This window comes from Argopecten irradians, chromosome 10 (genome assembly GCF_041381155.1).
Source record: "Argopecten irradians isolate NY chromosome 10, Ai_NY, whole genome shotgun sequence".
Classification (NCBI taxonomy): Eukaryota; Metazoa; Mollusca; class Bivalvia; order Pectinida; family Pectinidae; genus Argopecten; species Argopecten irradians.
The window spans coordinates 583046-608777 of record NC_091143.1 but is presented as its reverse complement, the minus strand read 5'-3'; the positions used below and the strand labels follow the sequence as shown (position 1 = coordinate 608777).

The window sequence follows — 25732 nt, the reverse complement described above, 5'->3', positions numbered from 1 at the left end:
AGCAGCTAGGTTATTAAAAAGAAGTCATTTAAAATATTTTAGCCTACATGTATTTGACCCCTGTGACCTTTAATGAAGGTCAAGGTAATTAATTTGAACAAACTGGTAGCCCTTCACCCCAGCATTTCACAGGCCAGCCAATATCAGATCTCTATGCCTGTTGCATCTTCAGGTACAAGAAGTCTGTTAAAAGATTTTAGCCTATTTGACTGATGTGACCTTGAATGAAGATCAAGGTCATTGAATCGATTTGGTAGCCCTTTAACCCAGCATGGTATAAACCAAATTTCAGGACTCTATGTCTCCTACTGTTGAAGAAGAAGTTGTTTTAAAAGAAAAGTTATCGTCGGTCAGAGGGCCCAGTGGATGATGGACGCCGCACCACAGCATAAGCTCACTTACCCTTTGGGCAGGTGAGCTAAAACAGTAGAACTCGGCTAATACGAACTCGAAGGGACCGAGATAAAACTTCGAGTTATCCGAGTGTTCAAATTAAGCGAGTTCTCATGTCAATTGACGATCTCTTTACTTGGAATATATAGACTAGTTTCATGTCGTAAAACGATGCGAAAAAGAGAGATGTGAAAATCACCGATGGTACATGTAGTTGCAAAATTATAACAAGAAAATCTAGATATATAGTTTGAAAAGCCGTTCTAAGGCAGATGTATGAAAAAGAAATGGGCATTTTCGGCGATATCGTTGTCTAAAAAAAATCTCATTTCGAATTATACAAACGTTTTATGTCAGTATCATAGACTACTGTGCCCAAGGGTTCAATATCATAGACTTCTGTACCCAAGGGTTCAGGAATCGTAGACTTCTGTAACCAAGGATTCAGTATCGTAGACTTCTACTGTGCCCAAGGGTTCAATATCATAGACTACTGTGCCCAAGGGTTCAATCTGTATCATAGACTGCTGTGTCCAGGGTCAGTATCATAGACTACTGTGCCCCAAGGGTTCAATATCATAGACTTCTGTACCCAAGGGTTCAGATTCGTAGACTTCTGTAACCAAGGATTCAAGTATCGTAGACTTTCATACTGTGCCCAAGGGTTCAGTGTCGTAGACTACTGTGCCCAAGGGTTCAGATATCGTAGACTGTACTGTACCGAAGGGTTCAGAATTGCCAGATTCTGTAACCAAGGGTTCAGTATCGTAGACTTCTGTGCCCAAGGGTTTCAATATCATAGACTACTGTACCCATAGGGTTCAGTGTCAGTAGGACTACTGTACCCAAGGGTTCAGTATCGTAGACTTCTTCTGTGCCCAAGGGTTCCCAAGGTTCATATCATAGAACTACAGAGCCCAAGGGTAGACTAGACTGCTGTGTCCAAGGGATCGGTATCAGACTACGTGCAAGGTTCAGTAATCGTTAGACTTCTGTACCCAAGGGTTCAGTAATCGTAGACTTCTGTAACCCAAGGGTTCAGTATCATAGACTTCTACTGTGCCCCAAGGGTTCAATATCATAGACTGTACCCAAGGGTTCAGATATCATAGATACTCTGTGCTGTGTCCCAAGGGTTCAGTATCGTAGACTACTGATGCCAAAGGGTTCAATATCATAGACTGCTATGTACCCAAGGGTTCAGTATCGTAGACTTCTTGTACCAAGGATTCAGTATCATAGACTACTGTGCCCAAGGGTTCAATATCATAGACTTCTGTACCCAAGGGGGTTCAGAACTACTGTGTCCAAGGGTTCAATATCATAAGACTTCTGTAAACCAAGGATTCAGTATCGTAGACTACTGTGCCCAAGGGTTCAGTGTTGTAGACTACTTGTGCCCAAGGGTTCAGTATCGTAGGGGTCATTATCATACTGTGCCCAAGGGTTCAGTATGTCATAGACTACTGTGCCCAAGGGTTCAATAATCATAGACTAACTACTGTTGCCCAAAGGGTTCAGTATCGTAGACTACTGTGCCCAAGGGTTCAGTATTCGTAGACTGCTGTGCCCAAGGGTTCAGTATCATAGACTACTGTGTTACCCAAGGGTTCAATATCATAGACTACTGTGCCCAAGGGTTCAATATCATAGGACTACTGTGCCCAAGGGTTCAATATCATAGACTGCTGTGTCCAAGGGTTCTTTTCAGTATTGTAGACTGCTGTGTCCAAGGGTTCAGTATTAGTAGACTTGCTGTACCCAAGGGTTCAGTATCGTAGACTACTGTGCCCAAGGGTTCAATATCGTAGACTACTGTGCCCAAGGGTTCCGTATTCATAGACTACTGTGTCCAAGGGTTCAGTATCGTAGACTGCTGTGTCCCATGGGTTCAGTATCATAGACTACTGTACCCAATGGTTCAGTGTCGTAGACTACTGTGCCCAAGGGTTTCAAGTATCGTAGACTAACTGTACCCAAGGGTTCAGTATCGTAGACTACTGTACCCAAGGGTTCAGTATCGTAGACTGCTGTGCCCAAGGGTTCAGTATTATAGACTACTGTACCCAATGGTTCAGTGTCGTAGACTTACTGTACCCAAGGGTTCAATATCATAGACTACTGTGCCCAAGGGTTCAATATCATAGACTTACTGTGCCCAAGGGTTCTATCATAGACTGCTGTGCCCAAGGGTTCAGTATCATAGACTACTGTGCCCAAGGGTTCAGTATCGTAGACTACTGTACCCAAGGGTTCAGTATCATAGACTACTGTACCCAAGGGTTCAATATCATAGACTACTGTGCCCAAGGGTTCAGTATCGTAGACTACTGTGTCCAAGGGTTCAGTATCATAGACTACTGTACCCAAGGGTTCAGTATTAGTAGACTTCTGTGTACCCAAGGGTTCAGTATCGTAGACTACTGTGCCCAAGGGTTCAGTGTCGTAGACTACTGTGCCCAAGGGTTCAATATCGTAGACTACTGTACCGAAGGGTTCAGAATTGTAGACTTCTGTACCCAAGGGTTCAGTATCGTAGACTTCTGTACCCAAGGGTTCAGTATCGTAGACTTTCTGTGCCAAGGGTTCAGTATCATAGACTACTGTACCCAAGGGTTCAGTATCGTAGACTACTGTGTGCCCAAGGGTTCAGTATCGTAGACTACTGTGTACCCAAGGGTTCAGTATCGTAGACTACTGTGTCCAAGGGTTCAGTATCGTAGACTTCTGTACCCAAGGGTTCAGTATCATAGACTTCTGTACCCAAGGGTTCAGTATCGTAGACTACTGTGCCCAAGGGTTCAGTATCGTAGACTTCTGTACCCAAGGGTTCAGTATCATAGACTTCTTGTACCCAAGGGTTCCGTATTGTAGACTACTGTGTCCAAGGGTTCAGTATCGTAGACTACTGTACCCAAGGGTTCAGTATCATAGACTTCTGTACCCAAGGGTTCAGTATCGTAGACTTCTGTGCCCAAGGGTTCAGTATCATAGACTACTGTACCCAAGGGTTCAGTATCGTAGACTTCTGTACCCAAGGGTTCAGTATCGTAGACTTCTGTACCCAAGGGTTCAGTATCATAGACTTCTGTACCCAAGGGTTCAGTATCGTAGACTTCTGTACCCAAGGGTTCAGTATCGTAGACTACTGTGCCCAAGGGTTCAGTATCGTAGACTGCTGTGTCCCAAGGGTTCAGTATCGTAGACTTCTGTGTACAAGGGTTCAGTATCGTAGACTACTGTACCCAAGGGTTCAGTATCGTAGACTACTGTGTTACCCAAGGGTTCAGTATCATAGACTACTGTACCCAAGGGTTCAGTATCGTAGACTTCTGTACCCAAGGGTTCAGTATCGTAGACTACTGTGTACCCAAGGGTTCAGTATCATAGACTACTGTACCCAAGGGTTCAGTATCGTAGACTACTGTAACCCAAGGGTTCAGTATCGTAGACTTCTGTACCCAAGGGTTCAGTATATCGTAGACTACTGTGCCCAAGGGTTCAGTATCGTAGACTTCTGTACCCAAGGGTTCAGTATCAGACTGTGTCAAGGGTTCTAATCTAGTACTGTCCAAGGGTTCAGTATCGTAGACTTCTGTGCCCAAGGGTTCAGTATCGTAGACTACTGTACCCAAGGGTTCAGTATCGTAGACTTCTGTACCCAAGGGTTCAGTATCGTAGACTACTGTACCAAGGGTAGTACGTAGACTACTGTACCCAAGGGTTCAGTATCATAGACTACTGTACCCAAGGTTCAGTATCGTAGACTTCTGTACCCAAGGGTTCAGTATCGTAGACTTCTGTACCCAAGGGTTCAGTATCGTAGACTTCTGTACCCAAGGGTTCAGTATCGTAGACTATCTGTAGACCCAAGGGTTCATAATCGTAGACTATCGTATGCCCAAGGGTTTCAGTATCGTAGACTTCTGTACCCAAGGGTTCAGTATCATAGACTTCTACTGTACCCAAGGGTTCAGTATCATAGACTACTGTACCCAAGGGTTCAGTGTCGTAGACTACTGTACCCAAGGGTTCAGTATCATAGACTACTGTACCCAAGGGTTCAGTATCGTAGACTACTGTACCCAAGGGTTCAGTATCGTAGACTACTGTACCCAAGGGTTCAGTATCGTAGACTTCTGTACCCAAGGGTTCAGTGTCATAGACTACTGTACCCAAGGGTTCAGTATCGTAGACTTCTGTACCCAAGGGTTCAGTATCGTAGACTTCTGTACCCAAGGGTTCAGTATCGTAGACTTCTGTACCCAAGGGTTCAGTATCGTAGACTACTGTACCCAAGGGTTCAGTGTCATAGACTACTGTGTCCAAGGGCTCAAAATCGTAGACTTCTGTACCCAAGGGTTCAGTATCGTAGACTACTGTACCCAAGGGTTCAGTATCATAGACTACTGTACCCAAGGGTTCAAAATCGTAGACTTCTGTACCCAAGGGTTCAGTATCGTAGACTTCTGTACCCAAGGGTTCAGTATCGTAGACTACTGTACCCAAGGGTTCAGTATCGTAGACTTCTGTACCCAAGGGTTCAGTATCGTAGACTACTGTACCCAAGGGTTCAGTATCATAGACTTCTGTACCCAAGGGTTCAGTATCGTAGACTTCTGTACCCAAGGGTTCAGTATCATAGACTTCTGTACCCAAGGGTTCAGTATCATAGACTACTGTACCCAAGGGTTCAGTATCGTAGACTTCTGTACCCAAGGGTTCAGTATCGTAGACTTCTGTACCCAAGGGTTCAGTATCGTAGACTTCTGTACCCAAGGGTTCAGTATCGTAGACTTCTGTACCCAAGGGTTCAGTATCGTAGACTTCTGTACCCAAGGGTTCAGTATCGTAGACTTCTGTACCCAAGGGTTCAGTATCGTAGACTTCTGTACCCAAGGGTTCAGTATCGTAGACTTCTGTACCCAAGGGTTCAGTATCGTAGACTTCTGTACCCAAGGGTTCAGTATCGTAGACTTCTGTACCCAAGGGTTCAGTATCGTAGACTTCTGTACCCAAGGGTTCAGTATCGTAGACTTCTGTACCCAAGGGTTCAGTATCGTAGACTACTGTACCCAAGGGTTCAGTATCGTAGACTATACCCAAGGTTCAGTATCGTAGACTCTGTAATGTGCCCAAAGGGTTCAGTATCGTAGACTTCTGTACCCAAGGGTTCAGTATCGTAGACTTCTGTACCCAAGGGTTCAGTATCGTAAGACTTCTGTACCCAAGGGTTCAGTATCGTAGACTTCTGTACCCAAGGGTTCAGTATCGTAGACTGCTGTACCCAAGGGTTCAGTATCGTAGACTGCTGTACCCAAGGGCTCAAAATCGTAGACTACTGTACCCAAGGGTTCAGTATCATAGACTTCTGTACCCAAGCGTTCAGTATCGTAGACTTCTGTACCCAAGGGTTCAGTATCGTAGACTTCTGTAACCCAAGGGTTCAGTGTCGTAGACTTCGATACCCAAGGGTTCAGTATCGTAGACTTCTGTACCCAAGCGTTCAGTATCGTAGACTTCTGTACCCAAGAGTTCAGTATCGTAGACTTCTGTACCCAAGAGTTTAGTATCCTAGCTATCTGTGCCCAAGGGTTCAGTATCATAGACTTCTGTACCAAAGGTTCAGTATCGTAGACTACTGTACCCAAGGGTTCAGTATCGTAGACTTCTATACCCAAGGGTTCAGTATCATAGACTACTGTGTCCCAAGGGTTCAGTATCGTAGACTTCCAAGTATCTATACCAAGGGTTCAGTATCATAGACTTCTGTACCCAAGGGTTCAGTATCGTAGACTACTGTACCCAAGGGTTCAGTATCGTAGACTTCTATACCCAAGGGTTCAGTCCATAGACTACTGTGTCCAAGGGTTCAGTATCGTAGACTTCAAGACCAAGGGTTCAGTATATCGTAGACTTCCATACCCAAGGGTTCAGTATCATAGACTACTGTGTCCAAGGGTTCCGTAGTAAGACCAAGGTTCATAGACTTCTGTACCCAAGGGTTCAATATCATAGACTACTGTACCCAAGGGTTCAGTATCGTAGACTTCTGAACCCAAGGGTTCAGTATCGTAGACTACTGTACCCAAGGGTTCAGTATCGTAGACTACTGAACCCAGGGTTCAGTATCGTTACCCAAGGGTTCAGTATCATAGACTACTGTGTCCAAGGGTTCAGTATCATAGACTTCTGTACCCAAGGGTTCAATATCATAAACTACTGTACCCAAGGGTTCAGTATCGTAGACTACTGAACCCAAGGGTTCAGTATCGTAGACTACTGTGCCCAAGGGTTCAGTATCGTAGACTACTGAACCCAAGGGTTCAGTATCATAGACTACTGTACCCAAGGGTTCAGTATCGTAGACTTCTGTACCCAAGCGTTCAGTATCGTAGACTTCTGTACCCAAGGGTTCAGTATATCGTACATGTAGACTACTGTACCCAAGGGTTCAGTATCGTAGACTACTGTACCCAAGCGCTCAGTATCGTAGACTACTGTGTCCAAGGGTTCAGTATTCAGTGCCGTAGCGCCCGTGCATGCTTGCATGCTAGTATGCAAAAAATAATCTGACTTACATTTTTGTACAGTCAGAAAAAAACAAAAAACACAACATTTGAATACACATAACGCTGAAAATATAAATTATGTATAAATACATATGATATGTCCGACTGTATGCCTAACATAACTTTATGCACATTTGAAAAACTTGAAGATTGGCCATTCTGGAAATTTATTATAATAGTCTATATATTTCCGGTTACCAAGTTGTTAAATTTGATTATGTTTGAATCTTGTCAAAGACAATATTAGACTTCTTCACAAAAATCCCTCAAGCAAATGTGGATTTTGAATCCGAAAACACTTACGATTACCAAAATAAACAACATCGCATGAAAAGTTAGAAATATCCTAAAAACATATAATAATATCAAAATGATAGCAAAACATCTAAAATAGCAATTGCAACATGTTCTTGGCCTTAGTAACGAAAATGTGAATTTTTCAATTTTTTTTCTCTTCCCGTCCCGTTAAAACGCATTTTAATCCATGATTTCCAGTGTCTATACTCATGAAATAGTTGACTTTTATTTTTGTCGATTATGAACAGATTGTTGATTTAGAAAATAATTTTTGTTGATGCATTTGTTAGAAATAGAACAGAATAGGGAAAAAACTTGTCATAAATACAATGTTTAATTTTTTATTGCGGTGGTTGAGGACTGGTCCCTTCTTACGCAATTTCCGCCATTTTGACAGTGGTCTTTTTCTTGCTGTCGTTAACAAACCAACATGTAAACTTAATTTCAATTTTGTTTAAAATATTCGCCATAAGTTTGTCATCAGTAAAAATAACACAAATTCTCACGTTGCTTACTATCTTAATTTTTACAGCCAAAATTCATGTTTTTTGTTCGAGCACTTGTCAGGGGAGTCTAGTATAGTACGATTATATGTATATAAAAAAATCACCACTGTTCTAATTTTGTGTATAGTTTTGCATGGTTATCACCTAAATATCGTTACCTCCATTTAACCATTGGTATATACACTGTACGTTAAAGTTACCATAGAAGTAAAATAGTTACTACATTGCAACAATTTCCCGTCAGCTTCTGGGGGACTTCGCTCCCCATACCCCCTACCGGGGCTTTGCCCCTGGACCCTGAGTAGGGGGCTGTCGCCCCCTGCACCCCCAGGCATGCAGACCTATCCAGATCTTGCTACGCCGCTGATATTTTCGGGTGACAGTAATATTCCGAGGGGTGACACTAGGCACTGTCACCCTCTAATGCAGGTAGTATTTATTTTATTATACCAAAAGTCTAGAAGCAAAACTAGTTTTCAAGTATTTGCAATCTATTGAAACATTTTAACTGATTTTAGCAAAAGTCGAACAGTCAACGTCGGCAGTAGAATAGCATATCAGCTTCTACTCAGTAGCGCTAACTATCATTGCATTGTAAAAAAGAATACTCACAAAAAGCATTTAGTGAAAATTCTTGTTGTCTTGTCTCCTGCGTTTGTTAAAATCTTAACGTTTTTGTAAATCTCAATGCATTTTGGTTTCGTCCCGTCGTCTTTTTACAACATTAGCAATGTCACGAAGACACTTGAAATCGCATGTCTTTCGTTCACCTAATCACCGACGGGTTCATTAAAACCAACATATAGCTCTTGGACGGAAAAGGCGTAAACGGAAAGCTCCGTCATTAATTTGAAAAAGAATATATTATAATCAGACTAATTTGGCAAAACAATTACTAAATAGCTCCAGATAAATTTTGAAGCGTCGCTTCAAAATACAAAGAAACGAGTGCGCATCTTTTTCGGGCGGTTAATATTTTGCACTGTCAAAAATGCACTATCACCCGTTGCTAGGGGGTTGCTATGAATGTGTCTATTGTTTCCTATTGTTCTAATGTTACCTGCCGTGTGATAGTGTAAAATACCAAATATCTCTCGACCAATCAGAATGCAGGATTCTCACTTGAGGTATAATAATGTAGACTGCTGTAACCTTGACTAGCAAAGTTGGGGGACTACAGAATCCTTAAAAACATAGTGTATACATGTCTGTAGGAATGTCTAAGGGATATAAAAATATTACTTCAAATAAGTAACCATGTCACATGACACAATTTTCCTCAGTATATCAACTTTAATACATAATCAAATAATATTAGACGTCGATATTGAGAAACTTCTGATGGGCAATATCACGACGTAACGATCAAAAGTGTCTCGTCGTGCTATACCTCTAACATTGTTGGAGTACTGTAATACATAGTACCTTGCATGTAACTTTACTGTACGTAATACATGTAACCTGTTACTGTACATGCACTGTACTGTACATCGTGCTTTTACAATGTACATGCATCATGTACACAGTACAGTTACTGTAAAAAAAAAAATTCAGCAGCATACATTCTAGCCCGAAATACTCTGACCCTGACACCAGACTTAGACATTATGACAGATAGATGTCTGGTTTAGGGCCAGAGCGCAGTAGTACTTGAAAACCTGGAATAAGCCGACACCGTTTGGTATCGGGCCAGGTACTCTCCGATTCAGACTGACCACCGAGAAGCACCACCAACCTTAGTCTTTACAACAAATGAATATCATGTCTACCCAAATATAGCAATCCGTCGAGATTAAAGATGATTTGCATACTACGAGAAAAATGGCGACAACGACAAGGGAAATTTAAAGTTGCGGAAAAGAAACTACTTTGTTGACACAATAGAACGTGCATGCGTGATGATATGGATGGCTATGAGTAGATAAATTATTCATTTGTTGAAAAGACCAAAGTAAGTGGCGATTCTCGGTGTTAATATTTTGTAAGTAGTCTGAATCGGAGAATACCTGGGCCGATACCAAACGGTGTCGGCTTATTCCAGGTTTTCGAGTACTACTGCGCTCTGGCCCTAAACCAGACATCTATCTGTCATAATGTCTAAGTCTGGTGTCAGGGTCAGATTATTTCGGGCTACTTACATTCATACAGAAATGTATATATACACAGGAGTTGGACGTTCTGTCAATAATATATAGTATACATAACGTTATATATATATATAATACCCCAATATGTTATATAGGAGCTCCAGATAAAGTATATTCTAACGATAGACGTTTTACCTGGCAGGTGTGTTCAGTTTTCTGATGATACACTGCCATACACGGATGCGATTTAACATGCGCATCAGTTAGGCCCAGTCAGTGTTGTGTGGCATGTCAAATGTCAAAGTCCGATAACACACGTTTTACAAGCGCTTGGATGAGCTGGATATATATATTGGGTGGGATCTGTGTCACACTGATAAGAAAATCGTGCTTGGCCAAATTTGGCCGGATTGACACCGTCAAGAGATGACGAAATTTCTGAAATACACAAAATACACTATTGTACAGGATCGGAGAGAAACGGACTTTGTCGATATGACTTTTGAAATCGTACAAGCCCAGAGAAAATGCATACATGATTCCTGCCGAGTGCCCCAAATAGGAATCGAACCAGTGTCTCTACTAGTACTACAGGCAACGTGATTGACACAACTTTGTAGGCATAGTCATTAAGAGTACAGCTCCTAGAATCCAAAAGCAAAAATACAAATTTCGTAGCTATAAAAACTTTGACGAGGCAAGATTTAACTATAATATAGACAATATACCCTTCAATGTGGCCTTCACTTTTGATGATGCTGATGATGTTTACTGGGCTCATGGAATGTTTACTTAAAGATGTTATTAATGAACATATACCAGTGAAAGAGAAGAAGCATAATGTATAAATAAGCCTCCATTTTTAACAGTGCTTTAAGAAAAGCTATATACAAAAAGCGTATGCTTTATAATAAGTACAGGAAGTTTAGAACTGCAGAAAACTGGGAAACTTATAGACAACAGAGAAACCATGTTGTCAAAATCAAGAGACTCTCCATTTGTAATTATTTTTTCGAGAGATGTAGTGGAGGCCCAAACTCCAATAATATCGGGACAGACCTTGATGGAGAACAAAATTTCTCGGACCATCCAAGCATTGCCCATATCAAACAGCACATAAAACCTGTTGCAGATGAAAGATCTTTCACATTTGGAAGGGTCAGTGATGCACAGGTAACAAAACTCCTTTCTAGTCTGGATACTAAGAAATCTACAGGGGTTGATGGGATCTCAGCTAAGATAATAAAAGCCGGATCCCAGGCCTTGAGCTCTGCAGTATCCACACTTTTTAACTACTGCATTTCTAGTCAAACTTTCCCGGACAAATTAAAACAGGCACAGGTTACACCTATTTATAAAAAACGACCCTTTGAAAAAAGAAAACTATAAACCTGTTAGTATCTTACCTACACTGTCCAAAGTTTTTGAGAAGGTCATGCATAATGAACTTTAGTGACTTTTTCAATTCTTATTTCAACCGTTACGTGCCAGTCCACTCTGCTGCGGCTTCTGGAGGATTGGCGTCAGGCCTTGGACAACCATCAATGTGTTGGTGCAATACTGATGGATCTGTCCAAGTCGTTTGACTGCATCCCCCACAATCTGCTGCTGGGGAAGCTGCAAGCCTATGGGCTGGATGAGGCTACAATCAATCTCATAAGCAGCTACCTCAGTGACAGAAAGCCGCGGATTCGGCTCGGCCCCAGGGTCAGTGACTGGAAGCTGCTCAGAAAGGGAGTCCCCCAGGGGTCCATAGTCGGCCCACTGATTATTATTATTTTTTTAATGACGTTTTTAGCTTTTTAACAAACTGTGTATTGTATAACTATGCTGATGACAACACTTTATCCTACATCAGCAACTGTCCAGTCCAACTAAAAAGTACCCAGGAAAATGAAAGCATATTTTTGATTGACTGGTTCTCCAGAAATGGAATGAAAGCAAACCCTAGTAAATTCCAGGCAACATGTTTCGGAAAGAAGTCGCATGATAACATAAAGTCATTTTGTATTGGAGACCAGAACATTGAATGCAATGACTCTGTAAGCTTATTAGGTGTCGAAATTGATTCATTTTTGAAGTTCGACAATCACATTTCCAAACTATGCAAAAAGGCCTCCAAACAATTAGCTATTTTGAAAAGAATAGGAGGAAACCTTACCAAAATGGGGAAAATGACTATTTATAAATCTTTTATTGCTTCAAATTTTAATTATTGCTCCTTAGCATGGCATTTTGTAGCCTCAGCAACACAAGAAAGATGGAAAAGATACAAGAAAGAGCTCTGCGTCTCATTGAAAATGATTTTACCTCACCTGTGATAGATATTTTACGCAGAAACAAACTTTCATTTTTACATATCATCAGAATAAAGTCTATGGTTTCAGAGGTTTTTAAAATTGTAAATGACTTAGCACCAGATTTTTTAAGTGACCTAATTATCAAAAATGACCCTATGTATAATTTCAGAAAAGAGAACACAATCAGAACACCAAGAGTTAACTCAACCTCATATGGGAAAAAATCATTTCGTTTTGAGGCTGCCCAGGTGTGGAACAGTCTGCCGAATGAACTCCGGAAGGTCGATAATTTAACTATCAGATGTTTCGCAGAATGTTGCACACCTGGGACAACCAGCTGTGTTCTTGCGCCATCTGTGAGAAAACATCATCTTCTACTCTTAATGCTTTTTCATATATCACATGTAAACTTTCTTTGTATGAAATCCTTTTATAGTGCTCACTACTAAGATGAATTTTATTTATTTATTGTCCTATCTCTGCTTGTTTGTCTTATTTTATAATCTGTGCTTTTATGTTTTCTTCTTACTATCCCCATTGTATGTATTACAAACGTGCTCAATTAGTTTTAGGTTATGCTATATTAGCATATAATTCAATTTTGCTTGTTACGAGCATTTTCATTGGCTTAAAAATTTACTTATCAGCACATAAAGGAAAATATGACGTCGCCGTTTGTAACATTGCTTCTGATTGGCTGAGATGACGGCGTAATGATTGTGTGTGGCCCCATTTTGGGCTCCTGATATAATGTACAATAGATATTGCATTCATATTGTAAAATGCACCAAGAAAATAAAACGTCGACACAATATTGGTTTCCATCATTATTGAACCACAACAAAGACACCATGCCGGCCAATTACAGTAACAACGCCAGCATCACCAGAAACAACACGGACAACTTTACAAAACAAGCATTAAAGGCATTTTATTATATGAGCAAAAGAAGCATGATCAGCGCGAAGTTAAAAGGGGACTGGGTGTACTTTAACCTGTACCCATTCCAACTTGTACCCATCAACCCGTACCCAATATTGGCTACATGTCGTACCCAAATTATTTGGCGAACTTGTACATGATTGGCTAACCCGTACCATCAAGTTTCATTGGTTTTTTAAGGTTTATTTTGTCAAAATTAAAGGTATTTATGTTAAAATAATGTCTTCTGCAAGTGTATCACAGGCCTCACTAATGCATAATTGAGTCGACGTTGATACATTTCAGTACATTGTAAAATCAGAAAGTATATGGTAACATGCTGTATAAAATCAGTAATCTTACATTTACATACACAATGTTATACATTTTTTTTAAATTGTTTACATGGCTTCACATCTGCAATACTTTTTGTGTATCTTCCGAGCCCGTTTACGACTTTACACGGCAAATGTTCCACATTTTAAAAGATGAATTCCTTTTTGTTTGTCATATGTAAATTGTAACTAGCAGGAAATATCAACTACAGTGAAGCAAAATAGATCATTATTTTTTTAATCAAAGGAGGATGTCAAATAAACGAGAAAACTATATACTATGTGCGAAATGTATTTCGTTGTCACAGAATTAAGATGTATATACAATGTAAACATTGTATGTATCACCCAACATTACCTTCTTAGTAACCGATTACTTGTGCTGAAGCCTTTCTGCTTTTTGAAAAACAAGTATGAAACTTTCAAACAGAAATTCCAAAGACAGACAATGAAGAATGAGAATAGACAGATTGCGTCAATTTGTTTCTGCAGTATAAATAATGTGTGTTTTTTTTTTGTGTTTTTTGTCAGGAAAATACAAATTATTTTCTAATTTTATCACAAATAAATCATATAATCAAATATAACTAATGTGTAGAATAAATCTTGTTTTAACAGCGCTGTTTATATACATCGCTATTTCTTCTCTTTTCCTCCTCATATTATCAAGGTTGCAGTCACACGTGTAGCACATTAGAATAACAATTTACTGGCCTATTTCAACTTGCGAGGTGCTGTGGAAAGGAAATGTCTACCGGAGATGATTATCTTAAATCAGGATGACCGTAACGATATACAAAGTCAACACATATATATTTTTTTCAGTGCAACGATAAAAAAAAAACATGTAAAGGTTATTGCATGGCTGTCGAGTAATAAGGGATTTATTACATCCGAGCGAAGCGAGGGGGTAATAAGTCCGAGTGACGAGAAATCATGCAATAACTGACTTACTGCATGCTTCTTAAACTCGAACAAAGAGACAGGTTGATTGAAAAAATACACACCTTTGCATCCCTATACCCCACTCTCCCATTGTTCTCTGTTTTGATTTACCTGTACCTATTATGCCTGTGAGGACTTTTCAGTATTATGGGTTCTTTGCTCAATATTAATACATCAGTTTGTCATTGTCCATTGTAAGGAACACAAGGAGTTTTGCCATGTGTAGAAATAAAAACTTTGATTCTGCAAAATGCTGCATCAAGATGTTTTAGGAGATATGTACAGAATGAAACAATTGGATTATTATCGAGCTCTGTTCAGCGATTGCAAGAAAAATAACTAAAATGAAAAAAAGAAATTGTCGGAAACTTTAAATGTAAGTAAATTTTATTCAAAATTAATTTCATCTGTGCTTTTAATTGATAAAATGCACATATATATATAAGGAGTTACATGTATGAGGAGTTATAATGTTTCCTTACAATGCGAAGTTGCTATCATATAATTATTAATTGAAATGATAATTAATGAAGCTTTTTGATGTACATTTAAATAAATGTGAATTTCTTATTGCATTTTTTTTTTAAATCTTGTCATCATTGGCCTCGTGCAATATAACATTTGTTGATTACCACCACCTCGGGTTAAATATTATGAAATAGAGCACAGTAACCCATGAAATATTTGTATGATATTTACCTAGGTCTTTAAATATGCCGTAGGCATCTCTGACCCATTTGCAGGTAGGGTTGAACTTTTCGTCCTTGGATTTCCAATATATAATGGCTGTTTAGTATGGACTTAAACTGGTTTAAGGTTTCTGGTGAAATTAATTTTTCCTGGTGTCAAGTCTGGAACGACCCTTCACAAGTTTTTTTTACTATGACTTCGTAATCTATTTTATCACATTTGTCTTATGTCGTTCAGAATTTTGTATACTTCCACTATATCACTCCTGAAACGTATGTATTCTAGGGTTGGCAGTCCTAAATCTAGTTACCGTTCTGGGTCATCCTCGATACTCCAGGGGTTACCATAACTGACGTTATTTATTATCGAAGAATCGAGGCAACCGCCTAATATTTTGCACTATTTTAAGGTATTTCATTACTTCAAGCACCATCACAGGTTTATAAATGAACCCAACAATAAAAAAATATTATATACATATTAATGGACACAATATCTTTTACTTAATCGTATTTTGAAGTTGTAGGATGATCAGTTAAAATTGTATAGTCGCTTGCATTGTTTTGAAACTGGCGATGTATAGCTGCTTACGAGGACACTAGTATACAATGTACATGTAGTCGCGTGTTATAAAGAGGAAATATATTCAGTGATAAAAGGCTCTATACACTGGTAACCCAAAATGTATTAATCTTACCGAAACTTGTTAGAATAACGGCAGAATACTTAATTTTAACAAGTTTCGGCAGGATTAGCATATGTGCTTTTTTTATTCAGTGTTAACCCTTAATATTAGGACTTTTCCTTAGAATTCCAATTCGATCAGAAAAATCAAGTATTCTGTCGTAAAATTAAGTATTTTTCTGTCCGCTGTCGGCGCCGTGACGGCCGACTAACAAACCATCAGAGGCTATCAGTTACAAGTACCCACCTTCGTTTACGTGCACGGCTATCTAAGGCTACATAGTCGAGGTCAAACTTTTCCGATGCGACGGTGAAATTAACAGATTCGGCGATAGAATTAGTATTTCGTCGGTTATATTAATACTTTCTGCGCGAAGATTAACAGATTTTCTGACTGACGTTGGAATTATCGAGCGGACGCGCCGAGCCGTGACGGCCGAGTACACGGCTTGCTTAAACATTAAGGTTTGTGGAACGGCCCAAGCTATCCGATTGTAGACTACCCCTGTGATATTTATGTTTACGTCATGCATGCACTAAAACTGCTTTGTTTTTCTCTAAACATTCTTGCTACCTGGCGAAACATGCATTTTTCAACCTTTTTTCGGGAGAGTTCCGGTACGAGCGGTAAAATATGAATTACTGTTTGTACTGATGTGAATTGTGTTGATACTACATTGTAAATGCTGTCCGAGGTTCTCGTTTCAGATATCGTAAGACCAGTGAAGAAGATCGAAGAAAATACCAGGCAGACGGTATGATGCAAAACTTATCAGCTGAAGAGGATTAATCTTGAAATAAATGAAATTATACGACATAAGTTAACATTTTAATTTTTACCAATTTCCAATTTGTAAAGCTTGTCTACCCACCTTGTGTACATGGCTTCGTTCTGTGATTAAGACGTTTCTGTCTCTTTATCTTGATTAGTTTGTACTAGATTGATATTCTGTTCCTTGATTTCACCTTACTTGATAATTTTTCGATTGATTATGGCAAGGAAGTATATGAGGTGGATAAGTCACACTGGGTTTTGGGCAAGTACGGCGCAGGAGCTTTTGTCTTTGTGCACTGACCGTGACGTTGGGCGACGACTGATTTTCCTTTGATATCCGCCGGCGCAGCCTCTGATGTAGCTTGCTGGTGCGAGGGTTACCGTCTTACTTTCTGAAGCGTGCTGTCAATTCATGAGCTGTCGTGTTTTTAACGAAAAAATAAAAAAAAAAATCTTCTGAATCTTCCTTCTTTAAAGCAAGTACTAAACGTTGTGAAATTTTCTTTGGTATTTCTTTTGACTTGATAAGAGTTTAATTATCTGTTGAGAAAAAATGTTTTTTATTCCCGGTTCATAGACATCGTGCGTGGCGTTTAGTAGTGTTTACAAAGGGACAGTGACGAATCCTTTTCACTTAAAAATCCGTGGTCGTGGTTTGGTGGATTTTTCTTCATTTCTATCAGAGATTTAGATAGTAATAATTAAATTATCTATGTCTCTGTTTCTATCTATACAACAATTTTTTTGTATGAAAAGTAATTCCAGTAAAGTTTACTTTCTACGTTTCAGATATCGTAGGATCAGAGCAGAAGAAAACATTACGAAATTGCTACAGCCTAAGATTTATATTCGTTTTGAAACCAATAAAAAAGTTCATTATATTATTTGTCGTAAAACTTCATTTCTGTCGACAGGTATCGGATTGGTCATATTCCGCCGGCGAGTACCAAGGTGAGGTGATCGACATCGCAAGTTTCATAGTGCAAAGATATTTTAATTACGAAAACCAAAGACTTATATATAATATATATTACTATAGCTAAGTCTCTGCGAAAACCTCCTGTATAAATAGGCCTTTAGTACGAGTTACATCCGTATCCTTAGGTTAGTATATACACGGCCAATTTTTTCAAGCTAACCAGTCACTTCTAGTTGTGTTAAAATACCTAACACAAATGCGGTCACTCCACGAGCTAGCTTTGGACCATATCAAGGTCACTATGTCATCGCGAAACATTAGCTCTAAAACAGTATGAGACAAATCTTCATGGTCGTGTTAGAAGTCCCCTTCAAAATTATGACGATAGACGACTAAGCCCACAGAAAAAACAACCCCCAACTGGGCCCCCAGTCATTAAAGGGCCGCTTGTTACTGAAGTCGGGTAGCTGTCAATTCAAGATTCAGTGAGAGAAGTGATGACAAGGGGCGGAGTCAATTAATACCAATAAAGGTACGCTTGTTATGTGATTGGGTAATAGTATTCATGACATAGCCCATGAGGCACGGTGACATTTTTCTTAAAGAATAATGTTCATTTTTCAGACAATTTTAAACATTATAGCCAGTCAGGTGATACGAGTTCTTTAACTGACTATTTGTAGACTTCTTTAAATTAATTGTACGGATAAACAAAAGATGTAATGTCGTCCACGTGTTTTCACAGCATGTAATCACTCAACTACTGTACTAAACGATACTGATTTAACGGAGCAGTGATTTTAAAAACAGTATGCAGTTTTGACAAAAACAATAATGTATTCATGGACTTTATGCAGCAGATTCTGGACCTAGAAGATATGAGGAATATGGACTCGCACAATTTTTTTTTACCGTGGAAGGAATTTTAGCACGCATGAAGATATTTATGGATTGTATCGATTGATCTACAAAAAAGTACAGCTAAACGATCCATGTCATCTGTTTTAATTATTCTCATTAATTTGATATGTTTTGTCGATGTACATGAAACACTAAATGCTTTTGAAACCACTTTTTACCTGATTGTTTATAATCGGCCCGCAGGTTGAATCATTTAGATTGATCAAAGATCGTATAAAACTTGAAATAAAAAAAAATGAACTTTGTATATCAAGGATGTATTAAAAGGACCCCATTCAATCTGAGGACCTCAGTTATGGAACACCAGCGCAAACCCAGTAATGATATATATTATTTTATACTCGGCCGTTATGTCTTTTGGTCAAACTCACTTTACAAATTTCTTTACTATTCATAAAATCCACCGACTTATTGCGTTACGTGTTATATTGTATCGTGTGCATTTATGGAAGTATATTTCTGGTTATATACATATTTTTAGCGTGAATTGCCTGGTTAATTGTATATAAAAAATGAAAATCGATATATCACAAAAATGTTATTTAGCAAGAGGGATATTTAATCCAATCTATCACTAAAATTTCTCTTTTAACCTCATGTTTACGGATGATGGACAAAGGTTGGCGATTAACCGCCAGCGGCAACTCTCTAAATCACACGCAGTGGCGTAGCGCCCGTGCATGCTTGCATGCTCAAGCATGCAAAAATTAATCTGACTTACATTTTTGAACAGTCAGAAAAAAACACAACATTTGAATACACGTGACGCTGCAGAATATAAATTATGTATAAATACATATGATATGCCCAACTGTATGCCTAACATAACTTTGTGCACATTTGAAAGACTTGAAGATTGGCCATTCTGGAAATTTTTTAGAATAGTCTATACATTTCCGGTTACCAAGTTGTTAAACATGTTTAAATTTTGTCGAAGACAATATTAGACTTAAATTAAGAAGAAGACTTCTTCACCAAAATCCCTCAAGCAATTGTGGATTTTGAATCGGGAAACACTTACGAAGACCAAAATAAACAACATCGCATGAAAAGTTAGAAATATTCTAAAAACATATAATTATCTTAAAAATGATAGCAAAATAACTTAATTAAAGCAATTGCAACATGTTCTTGACCTTAGTAACGAAAAAGTGAATTGATCAATTTGGTTCACTTCCCGCCCCGTTAAAACGCGTGATAATCCGTGATTTCTGGTGTCACAAAATAGTTGACTTTTATTTTTGTCAAATATGAACAGATTTTTTATTTAGAAAAGAATTTTTGTTGTTGTAATTGTTAGAAATAGAACAGAATAAGTAGAAAAATAGGTCACTAATACAATTTTTTTTATTGAGGTGGTCGAGGACTGGTCCCTTCTTACGCAATTTCCACCATTTTGACAGTGGTCTTTGACTCGCTGTCATAAACAAACCAACACGTAAACTTAATTATAATTTTGTTAAAAATATTCTCCATAAGTTTTTCATCAGTTAAAATAACTCAAAAATTCTTCCATTACTTACTAATTTAATATTTACACCCAAATCCGTGTTTTTTTGTTCGAGCACTTGTCACGGGAGTCTAGTATGTATACAATGTATATAGTTTTGCATGGTTATCACCTAAATATTGTGACTTCCATTTAACCATTGGTATATACGTTAAAAGTTACCAAAGAAGTAAAATGGTTACTACATTGAAACAATTTCCCGTCAGCTTTTGGGGGGCTTCGCCCCCCATACCCCCTACCGGGGCTTCGCCCCTGGACCCTGAGCAGGGGGCGATAGCCTCCTGCACCCCCAGGCATGCAGGCCTATACAGACCTAGCTACGACGCTGACACGCGTGGCCATTCAAACGAACCAACAACGAAAATTGGCGAAGTCGTACCCAGAAAGTTACCTGAGAACTAATACGGTTGCGTGACTTGGCATGTAGATCGCCGCGGGGTTCTAGCGTGACCAAGACAACGGGGTCATACCTCATGAAAACACGTGGAAAGCCCACCTGTCGTGCTTTAACAGACTTGTCTAACCAGTCAACGGGTACTCTAATATGTAATTAATCCATGTCACTGCAACTCAGAGGATAGTTTCAAAGATTTTTAAAAAAAAATTTAATTATAGTCTCCCAGACACATTAAAATGTGTTACATGGGTTATACAAGTTACATTTTTAACTGCAAGTGGCAGGATGGACAATATATATCATTACCAATTTTAATATGTCTAAAATGTATTTTTATCTTAATATTAGTTACCAAATATTGATAATTTGATAATCGGTGTTTCAAACAGAGTTTAAGCTTTGTTATATATTTTTGTTATATTCCATTTACTATGTCTTAAAGATATTTAGTTACCAAATATTGATAATTTGATAATCTGTGTTTCAAATAGAGTTTAAGCTTTGTTATATATTTTTGTTATATTCCATTTACAATTTACAGCTGAACAGGGACTTCCTCCAGTGTGATAACTTCCTTGTGGCAGACATCTCGGCAGATAACCAGCGACATCTGATCTTCGCCACAGAATTTCAACTGAGAATCCTGCGACAGGCGAAGCAGTGGTTCTTAGATGGTACTTTCAAGGTAAGTAAGAAAACATGTTATATTATATATGTTAAAAATATTATATTAATCAACCTACATTCTGATATCCAAAACATTCAGTGTAAAGTTGTGTTAAAGATGTTTTTATATTTAAAGGTTGCAGATTTAAAGCTGCTTCAGTAAATATTGCTTCAGTGTCTTAACTTAAATTTTCTTTTCTCATTTTCTTTTGATATTTATTTCAGGCTGTACCGCCAGCATTTGGATCAGGACAGCTCTTCTCCATTCATGCCTTTGTTCACATCAACGGGAAGAAGAAGCAGTTTCCACTGGTGTTTGCCATTATGTCTCGACGGCGCAAGTCTGACTATGTTCGGGTAAGTAAATGTTCATTTAAGAAGCTCATAACTCTGTGTCACTTTATTTTTTTAATAGTAATCATTTTCACTTGTGTGTGTTTTGTAAAGGTAATAGTAAGGTAATAGTAATAATTTGTTATTTTTCTACAGGTGTTGACTGCTGTCAGAGACCGATTGGGTGATTGCCAGGTGGAGATGTGTATGCTTGACTTTGAACTAGGTAAGGCAAGAAAACTGAAATAAAAATCAAAATTGACATATACATATAAACATTAGAAATATTCATTATTTATGCAGTGATAAGTAGTAATTTCAAATAATAACAACCTTATGTTGTCAATTATAGCACACAAAAACTTTTTGTATATTCATATGTTCATTAATCATTTTACATTATTTTTCAGCTGCATGGCAGGCACTCCGTGATGTATTTCCAGAGGTGACCATTCGTGGATGTGTGTTTCACTTGACTCAGGCTTGGTGGCGCCACATCCAGGATCTTGGACTTGCTAGGACCTACAGGGAACGGGGAGCGACACACAACTTTTTGCGGATGGTCCTTGCCCTGCCATTCCTTCCACCACAGCAGATCAGAGCAACATTCGAGACAGTTACAGCCAGATGCCCAGATGACCCTGACCATCCCTTGAGGAAGTTTGTCCACTACATTGAGACCAACTGGATCGCATCAACAGTTCACCCCCTACCACATGGTCAACATTTGAGGCATCGGTTAGGACAAACAATGATGTGGAAGGTAATTATCATATCAAGATCATCATTATCATGTTAATGAAACAATTTAGTGAACAGATGCAAATGGCATATTACAAGTTAAATATAAATCATTTGAAACTGTTGAATTAGTTTGTTAAAACACTAAGAAGTCTTCAATTAAAATAGATTGATTTTAATATAACATTTTCTCCATGTTTGATTACAGGTTGGCATCACCGCCTCAACCGGAAGGCCACCATTCCCCTTGCCTTGTACGTTTTGGTTCCCTGCTACAGAAGGAAGCAACGACTGTCCATGCCCAAGTAACAGCAGAAGACCTAGACCGTCAGCAGAGGACCACCACCACTGAGATCGAGAAGAAGCTGGTGGAAGCTACTGATAGGTACATGAGCAGGGAATTGACAACTTCTTCCTTTCTGAAGACAGTTTCCGGAATCTACACATGTGGACGAGACATTGTCAGAGATTGATGTGTGTTGTGACAAACCTATTGTGATATTACTGCTGTGACTCTAATAGTGTCTACAAAATATTGTGTTAATTTAGTGCTTTATTGGAAGTTATGAACAGTTGTATCATTTAATATTGTTATTTGTTATTCGAGAGAATGGAATGAAATAAATATGTACTGTTTAAATAAATCACATGATTCTAATAGTGTCTATTGCATATTATTGCATATTATTAGTCTAAGCTTATATGTGAATTAAGAAAAGTGACAAACCTATTGTGTTAATACTACTGTGAATCTAATAGTGTCTTCAAAATGTGTTAATTTAGTGCTTTGTAAGTTATGAACAGTTGTATCATTTAACATTGTTATTTGAGAGGATAGATATGTACTGTTTAATACATCACATGTGAAATAAATATTGGGAATTTACACTTGATAGTTGTGTTTTTTTTTTTTTTTTATTATAAAATATATAATGTGTCAGTACATATCCATGAGCACCATAGAATGTAGAACGTGACGCTACCAAAATTGTTACAGTACCCCAAAACAAGAAAAACAATAGCTAACTTGCAAATTGTTGACTACTAAAATGTTCAACTGTCCTTAAACGAATTCATACATTCATTATCTTCAATAAGTGTAGTACTGTATCAATTTTGGTAGCGTCACGTAACGGTCTACATCAAGTCATTTATGAGGCTTAATACCACCGTAACGATAATGCAGTAGACTGTTACCAACGGAATAGCACACACGTGGAAAGTAATTAACAACTGTGTTTATCCCTAGGTGATTGACATCTTAATTATTCTTAAACAAACACACTGCCACGAGACCTTCGACGTAATGACGGTGACACGCGCCATTAAGTAAACAACAGGATGTAGTCACCTGTAGTTTCGTAAACTGGAATATCTGGCTTATAATGACATGGAAATATCAAAATTATGTTGTCAATTAGAAAAGAATAAATATAATTAGTATTTATAACATTGAAAAAGAAATAAATATGTCATTATTTTTTCGTTACGAAAATACCCGGACGAAAATTCCCCGGTACTAAAATGTCTACGGTACGAAAATGTTTCGGTACGAAAATTCCCGACACCTACCAATTACTTAAATATGGAAAATTAATTTGAAAATTAACAATGCTTATACCGTACTACTATCATAGCTTTTTTTATTCACATCTACAAAAATACCATCATTTTTCTAATGAATAGAGACACCTTCTTCAATAATTGGATATTTCAAATACCTATAAAGCCACCCATCTTATGAAGACTGGGATTACTATAATAATACTGTGGGATATATTTAATACGTATATTTTTTTATTTCTTCTTGTTTACATACAAAAAATAATGATTACGCCGATTCCGGGATACAAGGAACTCTTCTGGGTGGGAGGTAGAAATTGTTGATTTGGTCATGTGACCGCGAAAAATTTAGGGCACATTTTTCCGTCATGGCGGTGATACTTATAGGCAGAGAATACCAATGTCCGGGTAAAGGTCATAGTCGGTAATACTTGCTATTTGATATTGATTTTTGGGAAAATGCACCAAGGTAAGTTATGAAATATTTGTGAGTGAGACGTCAGATACCGCTGATTTCCAACTGCTGGGCGACAGCTCCATTTGATGCCATAATTTACATGTCATTTCCTAATGAAGTGTCTAAATTCAATTTTCGTGCATATTTAGATTAAATTTAATACAATATGTTCCGATAATTAATGTTAATTGTTCTGTCATAATATGTAATTTTCCACCCAATCATGCATTCATTACATATGGCGCCATTTTGTTTCAAATGTGCCCTAAATTTAGTCACGTGGTGATGAAAGTCACATGACTAAACTGACTGAATGTTGTATCCCGGAATCGGCGTGATTGCATAAATGGCATATTCTTTCACGTTTCTCAACATTACGCCATCTTCCAGTCTCAATTGGAATTTTTAAATTTGATGTACGGAATTTAGTTATGTATACTCTATTCATTTCCGATAATTTTATAATATAATTTTCAAATCCAAATTGTTTTTTATATATTAGATAAGTCTGCCCTCTTGAGGAGTTTTCCACACCTGAGAACCATTTTTGTATAAACTGATCTTGAAGGCGCTGTTTCATAAAAACTTTTATAAAAACTGTTAATCATTTGTATTTCATTGAGGAAGATATTTGACTGACCAGATTCGTCAAAAATATTTTTAATGAAAGATATCCATTACAATGTGTATATTCCTTCGAAATGTAACTTCGAGATTAGTTTGTAAAGTATGCTACTTAACTTATTTTCATGTTGTATAAGTCTATTCCAAAAACACAGCATTCTCAGTTTGATATTTACTTCGAGCAAGGACGTATACGTATATACTTATAAATCCTTGCTTCGAGTGGTAATCTTCCCAGTTCCCCATCAATCTGATTAAAATTAGACTTGTAATTCCGCTCCACTATACGATACTCTACGTTACGCTCCAATACAGCGTAACGTAAAGTATCGTAGTGGAGCGGAATTACAAGTCTAATTTTAATTAGATTGAGTTCCCCATACACCATAAAATAGTAGTCGAAGAACATGTACCATAAGTACACATGTACCATAAGTACGACTACACAACTGTGTGCTAATATTATACAATAATATTTATTTTATCTAATACTTATCGGAACACATCGTCGTACCTAAATGAATAGTCAAGGACTCCAAAACGAAACCTTTTTCTATTTTGAAATATTACCATTTAGTCTTTATATAAAATATCTCATAATACGTTGACTTGTATTTTGAAATGAAAAGTTGTTAAATTCTGTTGGTAACTCGATTTGGTCCGCAGTCACTGAAATAAAACACACACATATTACAGTTTACGCGTGGCTGCACACGTGATGACCAGGTACTGATAAGTTTAACAGGAACAGAAAGGTCGTCATGGTTCACGCTGGGTGGATATATAGTTAAAAAATAAACAAATCAGTCTAACAGAGTTATCAAATACATTATCAAATTAAACGTTTAGTCAACTTTGTTGCACAGATCATATAAAGTCATTTACAATTTAGATGGAGTAAATGCAACAAAAATGCAATAGAATCAGAAATGTATATATATAATGTATATAATATATCTATATATGTATATTTAACCCTGTTTATTTCTAGATGCTTATGTCGTTATTATACTGTGGATAATTATGTATTTAAGAGATCTACATTGTTTTTCTTTCGTTATTCTTATCAAGATTTTAAACCTATTTTTTTTCATTG

General features: G+C 37.9%; 2 protein-coding genes across 3 annotated transcripts in view; one reads left to right on the top strand and one right to left on the bottom strand.

Annotated features, from left to right (window-relative positions):
• The window catches only part of LOC138332860 (NAD-capped RNA hydrolase NUDT12-like), a 41747-nt gene extending 31575 nt beyond the window's left edge, over positions 1–10172 (bottom strand). The window contains exon 1 of one of the 2 annotated variants that reach the window (XM_069280825.1): positions 10051–10172. In XM_069280825.1, the coding sequence (XP_069136926.1) occupies positions 10051–10115 (65 nt within the window). In that variant the 5' untranslated portion in view covers positions 10116–10172. The remainder of the gene's footprint in view (positions 1–10050) is intronic. The other variant, XM_069280826.1, reaches the window with a different exon arrangement.
• Positions 10173–10755: 583 nt separating this feature from the next.
• LOC138334015 (uncharacterized) lies at positions 10756–22878 on the top strand. The gene is made up of 7 exons (XM_069282735.1): positions 10756–11028; positions 11347–11562; positions 20794–20937; positions 21144–21275; positions 21408–21477; positions 21662–22014; positions 22201–22878. Exons 1-7 carry the CDS (start codon positions 10756–10758, stop codon positions 22342–22344), a joined length of 1332 nt encoding a protein of 443 aa, XP_069138836.1. The 3' UTR covers positions 22345–22878.
• Positions 22879–25732: the final 2854 nt, after the last annotated feature.